The 18460-nt window shown below is 37.4% G+C and overlaps 3 protein-coding genes across 3 annotated transcripts; all 3 read right to left on the bottom strand.

Moving 5' to 3' along the window:
- Nucleotides 1-5566: 5566 nt before the first annotated feature.
- Nucleotides 5567-7873, bottom strand: LOC132800443 (uncharacterized). The gene is made up of 3 exons (XM_060814099.1): nt 7181-7873; nt 6798-6902; nt 5567-5747 (listed from the first exon to the last, which is right to left on the bottom strand). Exons 1-2 carry the CDS (start codon nt 7824-7826, stop codon nt 6871-6873), a joined length of 678 nt encoding a protein of 225 aa, XP_060670082.1. The 5' UTR covers nt 7827-7873; the 3' UTR covers nt 5567-5747; nt 6798-6870.
- A 7609-nt stretch (nt 7874-15482) lies between these two features.
- Nucleotides 15483-16904, bottom strand: LOC132800768 (disease resistance protein At4g27190-like). Its single transcript, XM_060815040.1, has one exon. It carries the CDS (start codon nt 16902-16904, stop codon nt 15483-15485), a length of 1422 nt encoding a protein of 473 aa, XP_060671023.1.
- LOC132800519 (disease resistance protein At4g27190-like) lies at nt 15483-17832 on the bottom strand. Its single transcript, XM_060814444.1, has 2 exons — nt 17710-17832; nt 15483-17579 (listed from the first exon to the last, which is right to left on the bottom strand). The coding sequence occupies exon 2, from the start codon at nt 16902-16904 to the stop codon at nt 15483-15485; it is 1422 nt and encodes a 473-aa protein (XP_060670427.1). The 5' UTR covers nt 16905-17579; nt 17710-17832.
- Between the last annotated feature and the right edge of the window lie 628 nt (nt 17833-18460).

Genomic DNA, 18460 nt, shown 5'->3' with positions numbered 1-18460 from the left:
TTATATTTAAAATACGCCACATGAGCACCAATTACAGATATCAAATTAATACCACATAAATACAATTAATTACCCCAAAAACATTTTCAAAGGTGGGTCACTCACCTGGAGCATGCAATTAAACCATGATCCACCATGAGATCAATTCCACGACTCACCGGTGCTCCTAGAACACAATTCACACACAGTCAAATAAATTAATATTTTAATCGGGTAAATAATACCCGGTACCCGGGGGGTCAAACACAAACGTTAACCAAAATGGTCGAATAATATACCGAATCGAAGCTCGTGGAACGAGGAGCGCATTACCGGTCTCCATCGACCCCAATTCCGCCGGAGGTGGCCGGAATTTGCCCGGAAAGTTTCGGTCGGCTTTCAATTCCTCGTATCTCGTACACCGCTTTGAATTTTTGAGATTGGAGGCCATTTTTGAACTCAAAGGACCCAAAATAGGGGGAGAGGAGGTTTAATTCGGACTGGGCTGGCCAAAAAACACAAGGAAAGAGGAGAGAGAAATTTTTCCGGCCGGCGGCTTCTCCGGCCCGATCGGCGCGCGTCCGGCGGCCGGTGACCGTGAAAATTGGCGGCTAAGCTCGCCTCCTCCCTCCGCTCATCACTGGCAGGCGCGTGAGGACTATGGGTGGCCGGAATTTAAAAACACGAGAGAGAGAGAGACGACGGGAGAGAAAGAAAGAAGGAAGGAAAGAAGAAGAAGAGGAAGAAGAAGAACAGGACGGGCTGGGTCCCCTTTTTTCCCATGTGGGGAAAAGAAAAGAAAAAGAAAAAAGAAAAGAAAAAGGAAAGAAAAAGAAAAAGAAAAAGGAAAATAAAAAGAATAAATTAAAAATAATCAATTAATATTAATAATAATATTATTATTTAAAATAATAATAAAAATAATTTGATTTTACACATGGTTGACATGTGGCTTCTCAACATGGTGACACATGGTCACCTTCATTAAGTCACACGTGGCACATCGTTACGCGTTTAAAAATAATATTAAAATAATACAGTATTTGAAAAACTCTACAGGTCCATAACTTTCAAACCACATGTCCAAATCGGACGTGCCGCTAGTCTACGGACTCGTATCAACGAGCACTTCAAAACCATGCATGAGTCAACGCTCAACCTTGTATGAACAAAAAGTCAACTCCGGCACCCCTTGGACAGTTTGGACCTCAACTTGTTTTGCTCATAACTTCCAAACCGTAGCTCCGTTTTCAACGTGCTACCAGTCTACGAACTCGTGCCAACGTGTACTTCGTAACGGTACCCCAATCAACCTAGAATTCCAATCGGGTCAAAAAGTCAACTTTTGATCCCTTGGTCAACGGTCAACAGTCAACCTCGGTCAACGTGCAAAAATTCTGACATGGTTCGGGACGGGGTATTACAGTAACACCCCGTTCCAAACCATATCGGAGTTTTTGCATGTTGACCGAGGTTGACCATTGACTGAGTGGGTCAAAAGTTGACTTTTTGTTCCAGCTGAAATTTCTAGTTGACTGTGGTATCGTGACGGAGTACATGATGCCCCGAGTTCGTAGACTAGTAGCACATAAAAAACGGAGCTGCGGTTTGGAAGTTATGGGCAAAACAAGTCGAGATTCAAACTGTCCAAAAGGTGCTGGGAGTTGACTTTTTATCATTGTAGAATTTTATTTTGACTTTCATATGGTTGTAAAGTACTCGTCGATACGAGTTCATAGACTAGCGGCACGCTTAAATTGGACATCTGGTTAAAAAGTTATGGACGTGTGAAGTTTTCCGAATACCGTAATATTTTATTATATCTGGCTTAAGTGCACAGTGACGCCACGTGCCGAAGTCTGAGAGGTCCACGTGGGTGAACAGTATCACCCACGGTGGCTTTTATTTGGCAAAACGATGGGGGGGGGGGGAGAGAGAAAGAAAGAGAGGAGAGAGAGAGGGAGAGAGAAAATCGCCAGCCATCGGAGTTGCGAAATTTTTCGGCCAATTCTTGCCACACGCACAGGCCAGACAGGAGTGCCTCTCTATTGCAGGCCATACTGCAAAATTTCACGGCCAACAGACCGGCGACGCGCCCGGATGGGGGCTTTTTCCGGCGGCGGCGCCGATTCCTTCAACCGGCGAGATCTCCACATTCCGGCCTCCGTTCTTGTCACCGCCGGTACCGTTGAGACCCTCTCCCTCTGATCTACAAAAATTCCAAAAATCTCAGCCACCAGCCACCGCATGCACCGCCGGCGGCGAAGGTTGCCGGTGATCGCGATGGCTCGCCGAAGAAATCCCTATTTCGGCGAGTACCCGGTCCCGTCTCTGGTCCCTCTCCACTAATTCCGACTCCCTGAATCAAAATCCGGTGTCCTTTTCCTCCAATTCGTGATGGTTTGAGAGAATCGAAGAGTTGAATCCTGAAAGCTTTCCAGTGAGATTTCGTCCACCTCGGGTCCGATCTCTGGGAAGTAAGACCGGATTCATGATCCTCGTCATTCAAGCTTCGATTCAATATACTACTCGTCAATTTTAGTTGTCGTTTGTGTTCGCTCCCCGAGTATCCATTTGGGAGTTACCCGATTAAAATATTAATATAATTGGTTTGGTGTATTATGGATGTTTTAGATGCACGTATGGGTAGTGGAGTTGATCCTGCAGAGGATCTTGACTAATATGCGTGCTCAAGGTGAGTGACCCACCTTTAAAAATATTTTAGGGTAATTAATTATATTTATTTGGTGTTAAATTAATATCTAGAATTATGCTCATGTGGTGGGAATTTAATTATAATTGTGGAAAAATATTATTTTATAAGTACGTGTATGTTTATTGGTACTAAATGAAATTTTTGGGTTATTAAGAAATTCCCTTTTTTTATTATTGTGATTTAATTGTATTTATTACACATGAGCAAAATATTTTCACTAATTAATTGTGTTTGGATTTTTATATTATTTTTTGGGCATAATTGGTTTAAATATTTTAAGGAAAATATTTGTTTAAATTGGTGGTTTCAAATTTGATAATTATGCCCATGGAATATTATTTGATGGACTTTGTGATATGAGAAAAATTATAGGTATATTGTTATCGATTGGTTTCGTACCGGAAATGTTAAAGGAAAATGTGGAATGGTGAATTTCAAAATTGGTATATTTCACATGGTGATTTTTGAAAAATTGGTACGGTAATAATTAATTTAATAATTATTTTAGACGCACTCATACAGTATTGGTGTTTTGGCTGTATATGTGGTTAGCGCGCAAGTTATTATGTCTTCCGTGAGTTGCCATTGGACCGAGGGCAGTCAAGTTTTATATAGTGCACATAGCCGCCCCCTTCCATGGCCGGGATGACGGTTTCAACAGCGGCGCTGTCGGGACGCCGAAGCGCCGTATGCAAGTTTCTTTCTTTAACCTTCCCGCCAGTCGGTGTTCGGGATGCTGGATATCGGATGGCATCACTGGTATATGGTGTGGTGCATCAAGTATAAATTTTCGGATAGAAATTTCAAACCCCAAAGTGTTCAAAAATTATTTATTATATTTTATTTATATTTGGGGTATTTATCTATTGTTTATTAAATTAATTGATCCCTTGGTTTCGGGAAATACAAATAACTGGTTTTGTGAAAATGTTTTAAAAAGAGAACATTTCCAACGGAGTGAATAATGAAGGTTTTGAGTGAAATTATTACTTTCAATTGTTTATTATTTATTTATCTATTTAATTGTTGGTATTAATTAAATTCCTTTATTTGTTATATTATTAATATTAAAAGTGTTCAGTAGATAGGGTCACTCACTGAGATGATTAGCATATCATATTTTTAAATTCCGTTCCCTTAGGTGCAAGGGGTGGTAGACGTTCTTCCAGAGCGAACCAAATCTCCGTCGCTGTCGTAGATCGAGAAGTTATTTTTGTTTTCATTTATTTCAATTGTAACATTTCTTTCATCTTTGTTGTATTCTATGTTTAATAGTACTTCATGAAGTTCTGTATACTGTACTGGCCACTTATGTATTAATTATGCACTGGATTACTGTTATTCATTTGGAGTGCTGTAAATTTGTGGAATCAATTCGTAGTTTTGGGGAGGAATAAGGGGGTGAATATAGAAGTGTGTTTTCAGTGCAGGAAATTTGTGGTAAGTCCAACCCTTAGGGGAGGTTCTGCCGGATTTTTCATTGGAAGGTCTGGTAGGGTTTCCCTAGGATCAGGGCTTGTCTAGGGTTCCGATGAGGAATTTTGGATGGGTCTTGACAAATATGGCCATCGGACAAGTATGATAGTCCTTGGGCAAGTGATAGCCATCGGGCGAATATGACAGCCCTTGGACAGGTGTGGTTATATGATAGCCTTTGGGCATGTGGGATGACTGTTGATAGGCTCGGACAAGTTATATTAATATCATTATTAGCATTAAATGGTTGGTATTATTATTATTGTTGATATAGCTGTTAATTTATCTTTCTTTCTATATTACACATTGGTATATTTTTAAAACGATGTGAAATGTATTTGAGATTTGCAGCACTAAGTGGGTGGTGTGGGCGGTCATGAACCTATGATGGTATATTTTTGTTGCTTACTTAGTAAATTATTTCTGTTTTATATATATATTTTATATCTAATTTGTTATCGAAGTGCTGCCATTTGTGGAATTTATTTGTAGTAAGGTGGTAGTATATAGGAGTGCATTTTCATGCAGATAAATTTTGGGCATGTTTTACCTTTAGGGGAGATACTGTCGAATTTTCCATAGGAGGGTTCGGTAGGATCTTTCTGAGATCAGGATTTGTCTAGGGTTCTGGAAAGATATTCTGGATGGGTCCTTACAAAAATTATATTTTAAATTCAAATTTTTTTTCTTTTTTTTTTTTTGAAATATATCATTTAGTGTTAAAGTTTGAAGGAAAACGGAATTTAGTTTTTTTTTTCAAAAACTAATTTATTTGAAATTAATTTTTCTCTTATTATGTTTGTAAGAAATAGAAAAATTAAGATTTGTAAGTAATTAAATTTAATATTTTATAATAAATTAAGAATCAATTTATATTTTAAAAAAAAATCCTTAAACTACTTTTTCTGGATTTTTATTTTAAAATGGCATATTTATTGATGGGAATAACTTTTCCACATATTTTCTTACATAGATGGAAATATGATATTTTTATCCATATTTTCCCATCTCAAAATAAATATCTAAACAAAAAAAAGTTATCACTTTTCCAAAAGAATTATATTTCCACAAACTTTACATTATCTAAATAGGGATGAAAATTGGAAAATCTTCCAAGGTAACCAATTATAATTTTTTTGTAAAATTAAATAAATCAGGTTTCTTTTTTCAAAAAAAAAAAAAAAAAGCAAATAGAATGATACTAAAACTAAATAAAAAATGAAGCAATTATTTATAATTTTTTGTCTTAGGTCACCGCTGGGAGTAACTTTTAGGATATCATACAAACTGGAAGTTAATAATTATTGGATGAAACACGGAAACAAAAAAAATAACCATAAATGTCAAAATAACATAAATTTTTAGCAATTAAGATCAAAAGAAATAAATTGAAGTAATATTACATCACCAATCACAACAAACCATGATGAATACAAAGGTAAAAATATGAAATATTAATAGTCTTACTTAAAAATCTTAAAAGTTAAGCATAAATGTTCTCTTGTTTACTCAAAATCTTATAGCACAAGGAGATCTCTAGCCCATTACCGCTACAAAGATATCCTCGGCTGTGTACCTGAAACATTACACCAAAAACACACATCATCCAAAACAATACTATACTATACGCATATGTATACAGAATGTTAGTGTATATATAACATAATGTCCAAAAGAATGATAAAAGAGAAAGAAATCAAAGAAATACTTGAAAATCTGTATAAAAAACTACAGGATTGATAAATATACTACAGCAGATCAGAGGAAGAAATTATCTACTAATTTAAAGTCTTAAATAAGCTCGTTCCTATTTTGTCATCTTTCGTAGTCCACTATTCACCAAATTCACTCTGTACCTTTATCTCACAAATATACCAATTTATTGAAGTTTCAGGCAAAGAATTATGACGCATTTGCTTCCACTGATTTTGCTTGCTATTTTTTGTTTTTAATTATATAGCTCCCTTTTGAGCCAAATTCATTGAGGCCTTCTGGAACTCCCATTGAACCATCAAGTCCGGAATAATACTGTTCCTTAAAAAAATCATTATAACCATGGTTAATATACATTGGTTCGAGAATGCAAACTTTTAATTCGTGTGCAATATATATTATCTATCAATATACATTGGTTCAGGAATGCAAACTTTTAATTCGTGTTCAATATATATTGTCTATCCTATCTTCATTTTACAATTATAATATACTTTTTTTTAACCCAAAAAAAGAAAAAGAAAAAAGCACCCAGAGTGGAGGGTAAGTATATATTTTACCAATCTTTCAACATGAATGAACGGATTGAATAAAGAATGATTAATATGTCGATGATAAATTGAACCACTTGCTTCCACTCTAAAAAGAAAAAAGGTCTATTTTCTTTTACTTTTCCAAAAATGCCATAACATAAAACACATATTTCCGATAAAAACACTCGGTCTTCCTCTATTTCAAATTGTTCAATCCAAAATCTAATTCTTTTTTTTTTTTTAATTTCAATCAACATCGCCAACAAAAAATAACAGACACACTAATGTACAAAAAAGTGGTTTTTTAGGAAAATGGCTAAAATTTGAGATTCATCAAAAAATTTATTCAAAAAAAAAAAAAGAAGTTTTCAAGAAATGACCTGATCATCCATACACAAGACACCAAATTACTTGCAGAGACTGCTCGCAATAGATATGCATTTGAGAAGATGCCTAATCTTGATACGGATTTGAGGGAGTGATATCTGAGGTAAGAGAACAATGAATAGTAAATAGAGTTTACTGACATGTATTTTGTAAATCTTATATGTGAAAGTCTTGATGTATGATCTCCTTCAAAACTATATATCTATTCTTCACATAGTCAATATTCTAGTAAAAACAAATCACTATATCCTTTTTTTCTTTTTAGAAAACAAATCTAGAAATTCTATTATAAAAAATTGTAATATAGTTTTGAAAAGCTAAATTACGTGTATTTGCACCAATAATATAAAATTTTGGAGAATGAGTTGATATATACCTTTTTCGTTGGAGAGCTCTTGTAATGCAGTACGGCGGTGGTGGCTCATGCAGTGTTTTGCTATGATGCTATCCATCCAATTAGAAGACGATTCTGTTTCTGATTCTGATTTCAACTTGAATTCCAAATCTGATTTTCTACGAGAGATAAGATTAATAGACATTCGTTTCAGTTTTGGGGTGCTTATAATACCATGTTTAGAGAAATTTTGCATCGCAAAGCACCCATAGACTACCAAGCCTTTTAAACTTGGAAAGCTCATTGTATAGTTCCCTGAATAGAAGCTCGTGAGTCTGGGTAAATGTTCAGGCACCAAATAATCTAACCGAGTAAAAACAATTTCACCACCTTTCGAATGATCAACTCCTGCATCAGAAATTATCTCTTCCATACTTTTGCATTTTCTTATTATTAGTGAACTAAGTTGTGTCATGCTTTTGGCTGTTTGGGAAGATAGTAAATGTTGCATTGCATGGCAACATGTCAGTATCAAAGAGTTCAAATTTTGGAAGGATGTGGAGGTCGGTACTAGATTCTTCAATCCTTCACATTCCACCACTTCTAAATATGTCATATGTGGAAAGACCAATGTTTGTGGCTGTTGCTGGGAGCTCTCCTCCTCTTCCTCCTCCATCAAATGCATCATGTTTGGCAGTTTATGTAGTTTTATTTCGCATTTCCGAACTCTACCAAGTGTAAACTGCAAATTAATTGTACAATATCTATATACTTTTTTAAATTAAGTACTATATATGCAAAGCCAACTTTATATTCTGCTTATTTCTTTTTCTAATTAACTACATAATCCACTACTATCTATCTGGTTGAAAAATGAAAGTCTTACCTTGGTAGAGCATATTCTAGAGAATAATGACTCATGCCTGCCTTGATAGCTAAAAAGTTCTGAACCAGAAAAAGCCTTCACCTTCAAGCACTCGATCATTTCTAACTTTTCTAACAAAGGAAATCTTAGGGTATGTGTTCCTGCATAGAAACTCGCTAGATTGGGCAGACTGTTGAGCTCCATTTTCTGTAATTGAGGGAATACAAACTCATCATCAGGGGATACTGCCAAACCTTCCTGCTTACCAGCAACTTCTTCTATCCCCCAATTTGGTGTTTCCATTTCAAAAATCTCTTCCACCATTTCACATTCACTTATTCTCAACCATTTAAGATTCCCCAGACTTGTATGCATACCAGTTGAAAATATCCCCGTTAGATTCTTACATTTTTGAATTTCAACTTCTTCCAATTGGCAAAAGGAATCAGCATTATTACAGAGTCGTCCGTATTGCCATATCATCTTCAACCCATTTATGCCTTCAAACCTTACTATCTTCAAGCTGGGGAATGCAGCCTGCTATGTAATTATCATATTAGAAAGATACTCGCTTAATTTTTTTTTTCCCAACAAAAATGAGAAACAAAAAGAAGCTTATAAAACTTGATCAGCTTAGGTCAACTCGAAACCAAGTAACTAATTCACCATTCGATTAAGGAATTAGAAAGTGATTTCTTTTTTATTATGTCTAAACAAAAGGGGGGGAAAAAATCCCAAAACAGGACACATTTGAGGGATAATGCTACATATTCTACTATAATAATGATAATAATAATAGATCAATAAACGATCAAAAAATAAGATGGAGAGAAAGTAAAAATCAAATCAAGAGATAGCACAATACAAATTAAGAGAAATAAAAATAAAATCATATAATAATAATAATAATATAGATGCTTCTTTAGACCCAAAAAAAAAAATAATAATAAAAATAAAAAATAAAAAAAATAAAGGGAGGACCACTACAATAAAAAACTTACAGTTTCGTTGAAGAGAGATGGCATGGTGGTGTTTGACTTCTCTTCCGCTGACTCGGAAACAAAAGTTTTCAATTCAGGGCAATTCGTAATATAAAGAGTACATAACATTGGAAACTCACTGAAAATTCCAGAGGAGAATTTGGACAGTCTTGGAAGATCCTCTAGCCTCAAAAGACTTAGCTTAGGAAATGACGTCTTATCCGTCCTCTCATCCCTGCTCACTATTATTTCCATGGCCTCACAGCCTGTTACCTCAAGATGCGAGAGCTGTTTAAAGCTGGCAGCCGTAGAAGATGAAACTACACTTTTCAAAAACTTGCAGTTGGCCACCACCAATTTTTTTAAGCAACAAAAAGAAGTAGAGCTTGGTGGAAACTGATCATCCCGTATCTTCTTGACACGACATCCTCGCAAGTCCAAGTTCTCTTCCCTGCTCACTATTATTTCCATGGCCTCACAGCCTCTTATCTCAAGATGCGAGAGCTGTTTAAAGCTGGCAGCCATGAAAGATGAAACTACACATTTCAAAAACTTGCAGTTGGCCACCAATTTTTTTAAGCAACAGAAAGAAGTAGAGCTTGCTAGAAACTGATCATCCCATATCTTCTTGACATGACATCCACGCAACTCCAAGTTCTCCAATTTCGCAAAACAAACAAACTGCAGGGCACAATTAATGTCCACATCTGAATATATTATTATTTTCTCATTTTAGAATAGAAAAATAAAAAATAGAAGGAAAGTACCATGCGAAATTGTAGAGCAATTCTTCAGGTTTCACTATATTATTATTGAACAGATAATAAAGTACCTTCCCATTGAATAGAGGATGTGTCAGGACCCGTCCAAAATTCCTCATCGAAATCCTAGACAAGCCCTGGTCCCAGGAAACCCTACCGGACCCTCCAATGGAAAATCCGGCAGAACCTCCCCTAAGGGTTGGACTTACCACAAATTTCCTGCACTGAAAACGCACTTCTATATTCATCCCCTTATTCCTCCCACAATACTACAAATTGATTCCACAATTTTACCGCACTTCATATGAATAACAATAACCCAGTGCATAAATAATACATAAGTGTCCAAAACAATATACAGAGCTTCATGAAGTACTATTAAGTATAGAATACAACAGGGATGAAAGAAGTAATACAATTGAAATAAACGAATACAAAGGTACTTCTCGAACTACGATAGCTCCGGAAGAACGTCTACAACCCCTTACACCTAAGGGAATGGAATTTAAAAACGTGAGATGCTAATCATCTCAGTGAGTGACCCTATCTACTGAACACTTTTAATATTAATTATATAACAGATAAAGGAATTTAATTAATACCAACAATTAGATAAATAATAAATAATAAACAATTGAAAGTAATAATTTCTCTCAAAACCCTCACTATTCACTCTGTTGGAAATGTTCCATTTTTAAAACATTTTCACAAAACCCGATATTCGTGTTTCCCGAAAACCAAGGGATCAATTAATTTAATAAACAATAGATAAATACCCCAAATATAAATAAAATATAATAAATAATTTTTCAACACTTTGGGGTTTTAAATTTCCATCTGAAAATTTATACTTGACGCACCATACCATATACCAGTGATGCCCTCCGATACCCAGCGTCCCGAGCACCGACTGGCGGGGAGATTAAAGAGAGAAACTTGCATACGGCACTTCGGCGTCCCAACAGTACCGCTGCTAAAACCGTCATCCCGGCCAAGGAGGGGGGCGGCTATGTGCACTATAAAACTTGTCTACCCTCAGTCCAATGGCAACTCACGAGAGACATAATAACTTGCGCGCTAACCACATATACACCGGAACACCAATACTGTATGAGTGCGTCTAAAATAATTATTAAATTAATTATTACTGTACCGATTTTCCAAAAATTATTGTGGGAAATATACCAGTTTTCAATTTCACCATCCCACATATTTTCCTTTAACATACCTGATACGAAACCATCGATAATAATATAAAAATAATTTTTCTCGAATCACAAAATCCATCAAATAATATTCCACGGGCATGATTATAAAATTTAAGCCACCAATTAAACAAATATTTTTCTTAAAATATTTAAACCAATTATGCCCAAAAATAATATAAAAATCCAAACACAATTAATTAATGAAAATACTTTGCTCATGTGTAATAAATACAATTAAATCACAATAATAAAAATCGGGAATTTCTTAATAACTCAAAATTCCGTTTAGCATCAATAAACATATACGTACTTATAAAATAATATTTTTTTTTCCCGATTATAATTAAATTGCACCACATGAGCATAATTCCAAATATATATTAAACACCAATTAAATATAATTAATTATCCCAAAAATATTTTTAAAGGTGGGTCACTCACCTTAAGCACGTATATCAGCTAAGATCATCCGCAGGATCAACTCTACTACCCACACGTGCACCTAAAACATCCACAGTACACCAAACCAAATATATTAATATTTTAATCGGGTAACTCCCAAATGGGTACCTGGGGAGCGAACACAAACGACAACAAAAAATTACGAGTAATATATCGAATCGAAACTTGAGTGACGAGGATCACAAATCTGGTCTCACTTCCCGCAGATCGGACCCGAGGTAGCCGGAATCTCGCCGGAAAGCTTTTGGGATTCAACTCTTTGATTCTCCCAAACCATTGCAAATTGGAGGAAGAGGACATCGGATTTGGATTCAGGGAGTCGGAATAAGTGGAGAGGGACCGGAGATGGGACTGGTACTCGCCGGAACAGGGAGTTCTCCGGCGAGCCGTCACGGTCACCGGCAACCGTCGCCGCCGCCGGTGCGTGCGGCTGTTGATGGCTGTGATTTTTGGAGATTTTGTAGCTTGAAGGGAGAAGGTTCCAATGGTACCAGCGGTGACAAGAACGGAAGCTGGAATGTGGAGATCTTGGCGGTTGAGGGATTCAACGCCACCGCCTGAAAAAGCCTTGATCCCAGCGCGTCGCCAGTCGGTTGGTTGTGAAAATTTTGGAGTTTGGACGGGAATGAGGAGGTGGTCCCGTCTGGCCAGCGCATCTAGCAAGAATCGGCCGAAAAATTTGACAACTCCGGTGGCCGGCGATTTTCGCTCTCCCTCTCTCTCCCTCTTTCTCTCTCTTCCCCGGTCGTTTTTGCCAATTAAAAGCCACCGTGGGCTACACTGTTCACCCACGTGGACCAATCAGGTGTCGACACGTGGTGTCACTGTGCACTTAAGCCAGATATAATAAAATATTACGGTATCCGGAAAACTTCACATGTCCATAACTTTTTAACCAGATGTCCAATTTAAGCGTGCCGCTAGTCTATGAACTCGTATCGACGAGTACTTTACAGCCATGTAAAAGTCAAAACAAAATTATACAACGATAAAAAGTCAACTCTCGACACCTTTTGGACAGTTTGCACCTCAACTTGTTTTGCCCATAACTTTCAAACCGTAGCTCCGTTTTCGACGTGCTACCAGTCTATGAATTCGGGGCATCATGTACTTCGCCACGGTATGATGGTCAACTAGAAATTTCAACTGGAAGAAAAAGTCAACTTTTGATCCACTCGGTCAATGGTCAACCTTGGTCAACGTGCAAAAATTCCGACATGGTTTGGGACGGGGTGTTACAACCTTCCCCCCTTATAAGAATTTCACCCTCAAAATTCCGCACGTCACTGGAACAAGTAAGGATACTGATCACGCATCTGCGCTTCAGGCTCCCACGTTGCTTCCTCGATTAGATGGTTCCGCCATAAAAGTTTAACTAAAGGAATAGTCTTGTCACGTAGCACCCGCTCCTCGCGATCCAAAATCTGCACTGGTTGCTCCACATACGAAAGATCTTCCTTTAATTCTATGTCAGGAGTCTCGAGTACGTGTGATGGGTCTGGAATATATTTCTGTAGCATCGAAACATGAAATACGTTATGCACTCGGGCTAGCTCTTCCGGTAATGCTAATCTATAAGCCACGGGGCCAATCCTCTCCACAATCTTGTAAGGCCCGATATAACGAGGACCCAACTTACCTCGTCGACCAAAGCGTACTACTCCTTTCCATGGAGATAACTTTAGGAATACCCAATCTCCTACTTCTAATTCCAAATCCTTCATACGCACATCGGCGTAACTCTTCTGTCGATCTTGGGCAACCTTCAACCGATCCTTAATGATCTTCACCTTGTCCAAGGTCATCCGTAAATACTCAGATCCAACCGCATTATTTGTTGCAAGGAGTCTCTCTTCTCCTACCTCACTTCAGCATAAAGGTGTCCGACATTGCCTCCCATATAAAGCCTCATACGGGGACATCTCAATACTCGCCTGATAACTGTTGTTATAGACAAATTCTATCAATGGCAATTGCTCATCCCAGCTACCATGAAATTGCATAACATAAGACCTTAGCATGTCTTCTAATGTCTGAATTGTGCGCTCAGCTTGTCCATCAGATTGCGGGTGAAAGGCGGTGCTGTAGTTAAGTCTTGCTCCTAGTGCATCAGCCAACTTCCACCATATTCGTGAAGTAAAACGTGGATCTCGATCGGATACGATGGCTAGTAGTACTCCATGAAGACTCACAATACGTTGCACAAATAATTGGGCTAACTTCTCGGGTGAAAAACGTTCTCGTACCGGTAAGAAGTGTGCTAACTTGGTAAGCCAATCAATGATCACCCAAACACCATCATATCTCCTGGGTGTAGAGGGAAGCTTGAACACAAAATCCATATTGAGTTCCTCCCACTTCCACACGGGAATAGGTAAGGATTGGAGTAGTCCTGAAGGCTTCTGTCTTTCTGCCTTTACTTGTTGACAAATTAAGCATTTTGATACAAAATCTGCCACTTCTCTCTTCATGCCAATCCACCAATAATACTTAACAAGCGTTCGGTACATTTTGGTACTCCCAGGATGCATTGCATACATCGAGCTATGCGTCTCTTCTAAGATCTCCTTCTTGAGTTCTGGGATATCGGGAACGCAAAGTCGTCCTTTATACACGAGGGCTCCATCCCTCCTTATGGAAAACTCTGGATCAAGACCTTCTTGTACCTTGCTCTTAATTATTCTCAATTTAGGATCTTCCATTTGAGTCTCCAATATACGATCCACTAACATCGGTCGCACCTGAAAACTAGCCATAAGAACTCCCGAAGGATGCATATGCATTAACACCCCCATTTTCTTCAACTCCACCATGAGAGGTAGTTAGATGGCTTGCATGTGAGCCAGAGATCCTATAGCCTTCCTACTCAAAGCATCTGCCACTACATTCACCATGACTGTGTGATTGATAATCAATCACACAGTCATAATCCTTCAATAACTCCATCCATCTCCTTTGCCTCATGGTAGGCAGGAGGAAAATACTTGGTAGTGAAGGCAACCTGAAACTGATCCCACGTATGCCTTCTGCGAGTCTTTTCTACTTTCCACCATTTCCGGGCGTCTCCTTCTAACATGAAACCAGAGATCCTCACCATATCTTCATCAGGGCACTGCATCCCCTCTTCTAGGATCTTCTCCATGTTGGATAGCCAATTCATGGTTGCAGATGGGCCTCGGCTTCCATCGAAATTCACGGCACCCAAACATCGAGCCTGATCCACGAATTGATTACTAAAGCTTGAACCCCCTAAGCCTCGAGTTTGTTGAAAGACAAGTTGCCTAAGGCTCGATCGACTCCCGAAACTCTCAGCCGAATCTTCCCGAGTACTATAGCAAATTCTGAAGAAACAAACAAGAGTTTAGAAACAAAGACACTTAAGCACGATTACAGAAAGGAAGAAATTTACGGATGGACTGTACACCAATGCATAGTCCTTTAGGATTATAAGCACCTATGCTCTAATACCAACTGTGTGGACCCGTCCAAAATTCCTCACTGGAATCCTAGACAAGTCCTGATCCCAGGGAAACCCTACCGGACCCTCTAATGGAAAATCCGCCAGAACCTCCCCTAAGGGTTGGACTTACCACAAATTTCCTGCACTGAAAACGCACTTCTATATTCATCCCCTTATTCCTCCCACAATACTACAAATTGATTCCACAATTTTACAGCAATTCACATGAATAACAGTAACCCAGTGCATAAATAATACATAAGTGTCCAGAACAGTATACAGAGCTTCATGAAGTACTATTAAGTATAGAATACAACAGACATGAAAGAAGTAATACAATTGAAATAAACGAATAGAAAGGTACTTCTCGAGCTACGATAGCAGCGGAGATTTGGTTCGCTCTGGAAGAACGTCTACCACCCCTTGCACCTAAGGGAACGGTATTTAAAAACGTGAGATGCTAATCATCTCAGTGAGTGACCCTATCTACTGAACACTTTTAATATTAATTATATAACAGATAAAGGAATTTAATTAATACTAACAGTTAGATAAATAATAAATAATAAACAATTGAAAGTAATAATTTCTCTCAAAACCCTCACTATTTACTCCGTTGGAAATGTTCCCTCTTTAAAACATAAATGTAAAGCAGTCAGATGATCCAAATGTTTTAGCTCATCAAGACCTGCATTACTTTTCTCCCCATTACTGTCTACGTGATCAACACTATGCCAGTTCACAAACCAATCCACGTACAACTCTTCTAAACGTTTCAAATGTAGTATGACATTGGGTTCAATCACTTGAAGATCTTGACAACCATTCAAATCTAACATGCGTAGACGAGTAAGTTGTCCTATCTCACCTGGAAATTTCTCGACTTTAGATCGAGAAAGGTCAAGAATTTCTAGGTACTTGAGTTTTCCAATTTCAGCTATGTCTTTCACATCAAAATTACCTAAACACAAGGTGCAAAGATTTTGCAAGGATGATAAATGTGAAGCAGACACCTCTGGATACAAAACTAACACCCTAAGCAGTTTTATTCTGTCAAGAAAACCACGTGGGATTGTTTCCCTATATTTCTTCCTCATACAAATCATTAACTGAAGCTTTGTATATTCCGACTTGTCAAAAACCAACTCATCCAGATAACCATTAGGCAGTGAGATTGCTTTTAAGTCTTCAAATTTCTTCTCCTCGAGAAATTTTTCTACCTCACTACCATCTCCAAAACAATGCGTATCATGACTTTCTTTCGCAATTGATACGGTAACGTCACGAACGACGTCGTGCATTTTAACTGTATCAGAATGATCACCGCCCAACAACAAACAGCAATCTTTGAGTTCCTCAACCAAACAGTACACCAAATCTCTTGCCTCTTGCAATGTATAGGCATCTTTAAACATGTTGATTTGGCCCACACAATATCTCATTAAATTCTCCATGCTTATGTTTACATCCTCTTCATGCAATGAACAGAGCAAAAGTAATTGCTTTGCTTCATCACTCCGTAACTTATCGTAACATAGTTTGATAGCAGTGTGCACAACTTCATCATGTTTAGACCTCTGAAGTTGTCTCCAGGTATTTCTCCATAAAGGCAACTTATCACAATTTTTCAATGAATGTGCAGCGGTTACAATGCAAAGTGGTAGGCGCCCACATTTTTTCACGATCTTATTCCCATATTCTTCAAATGCAGGAGTTGTAACAAACTTATCGCCCACTATGCTCTCGAACCAATTCCTTGCTTCATCTTCTGAAAGAATGTCAACTTTGAAATTCTTATCAACACCCATATTATTACCCAGTACTCTCTCAAATCTAGAAGTCATTAATATCTTACATCTCTTTTGATCACTTTCAAAAACTATTCCAACATCCTCAAGCTTCAGCTTATCATTCCAAATATCATCTAAAATTATGAGGAACCTCTTTTCATTCTTCATTCGATTTCGGAGCTCAAGAGCTCTTTCAAATTCCATCACCCCATCGAACTTTAGACCCAGCCTATCTGCCATTTGCTATTGAATCTTTATAATGTTTGGAGTTTCTGATACAGTAACAATAACTGCATCATCAAATAAATTCCAATCATCTGATGTGGCCTTTCGAGCAATTTCTTTGACAAGTGTAGTTTTACCTGCACCAGGCATGCCATGAATCCCAATAGTTCTGATATTTCTTTCTTCCAGCACCTTCCTAATTCCATCCACAAATTTCGGTCTTGTGGCAGAGTTTAGGTAATCTTTATTTTCAAAAATGTTTTTGAGTTTGGGACGGAAAGAAATGTTATCAAACCTGATCTTTCCCTTGATTTCAAAACAGACTCCCTCATCTCTTTTGCTCTCTCGCTTAGTCGATAGCGCGCCACCAAATAAGAAAAGCACCCTTTCAAACTACACTTGATGTTTGTGTCGTCGATAAGATTTTGTGCTTCTTGGGTTCTCAACCACTTCGGTTAGGCAGTCTTCGACATCATTATGGATAATTTCTCCTCATCTTTTAGCTTCATCGGCCAAATCCTCCACTATTTTCTTCTTAACCTTCAGATCCTCGGTTTCAGTTTTCAGGTCACGTACATTGCATCTGCAGTGGAAGGTATAACCTGGATGACAATCAACCGGTGCAACTGTATACTCCGCTATTTTCGCAGCAATCGCAGTACCACAGGCAATGAGAAACTCCATGCTTGCCTTAAATATTTAAGGTAAAATAAAAGATGAATAGTTTAGATTCTACTCAAAGGATAAAACTAAATTGAAACACAGTAAAATAAATGTCAATTTACAGGAAGCAAAGGGAAGTAAACCATTAGCCATGTACCTATATATTATATATAGTAGTAATATCTTTTGCGATGCCAATTGTGTGGAGCTTCAAAAGAAGTGTACGTTTAAATCCTCTTTTCTTCTTGTCTGTTTTCCTTTTATGGCGAAATAAATGCTGGGATTTGTAAGAAATTAAAAACCAGTAGAACAAAAAAATCAAAACAAACGAGGATCACAAACCAGCAAATCTATTAGTACCCAAAAAAAAAAAAAAAAAACAAAAAACAAAAAATCTACTACAAATAGAGGAACTGACTTTCCACACCAACGGAGGAGCTATTATATATATATATATATATATATATATATATATATTTTTCAAATGTTGCAAAGTGAGAAGGCAAACCAGAAAATCTACTACAAAAAGAATAAAGAAGACCTGAAAACAAAGGAACAGAGGAACTGATTTTCCACACTGACAGAGGTACTGCTTAATAATATATATATATTATAAAATTTTGCAAAGCAAGAAGAGCAAACCAGGATATCTAATACAAAAAGAATAAAGAAAACCAGAGAATGAAGGAATTGAGGAACTAACTAAAAAGAACAAAGAAGACCAGTAAACGAAGGAACAGAGGAACTGACTTTCCACACAGATAAAGGAACTGCTTAATAATTTTTTATTTTTTTTTAATTTTGCAAAGTACAAAAAGAACAAAGAATACGGGAAAACAAAGAAACAGAGGAACTGATTTTCCACACCAACAGAGGAACTGATTAATAATTTTTGTTTTTTAGATTTT

Source organism: Ziziphus jujuba, chromosome 2, assembly GCF_031755915.1.
Source record: "Ziziphus jujuba cultivar Dongzao chromosome 2, ASM3175591v1".
Classification (NCBI taxonomy): Eukaryota; Viridiplantae; Streptophyta; class Magnoliopsida; order Rosales; family Rhamnaceae; genus Ziziphus; species Ziziphus jujuba.
Note: the sequence above shows the minus strand (reverse complement) of the source record. Positions and strands in the feature narration are given on the sequence as shown.

What these genes read in the sequence shown, in the direction of transcription:
- LOC132800443 (XM_060814099.1), bottom strand. Translation starts at nt 7,826, where the DNA reads ATGATGCATTTGATGGAGGAGGAAGAGGAGGAGAGCTCCCAGCAACAG. An exon ending in AGAGCTCTCCAACGAAAAAG is followed by an intron (nt 6,903 to 7,180) that starts GTATATATCAAC and finishes CTCTTACCTCAG; the next exon opens with ATATCACTCCCTCAAATCCG.
- LOC132800519 (XM_060814444.1), bottom strand. Translation starts at nt 16,904, where the DNA reads ATGGCAGATAGGCTGGGTCTAAAGTTCGATGGGGTGATGGAATTTGAA.
- LOC132800768 (XM_060815040.1), bottom strand. Translation starts at nt 16,904, where the DNA reads ATGGCAGATAGGCTGGGTCTAAAGTTCGATGGGGTGATGGAATTTGAA.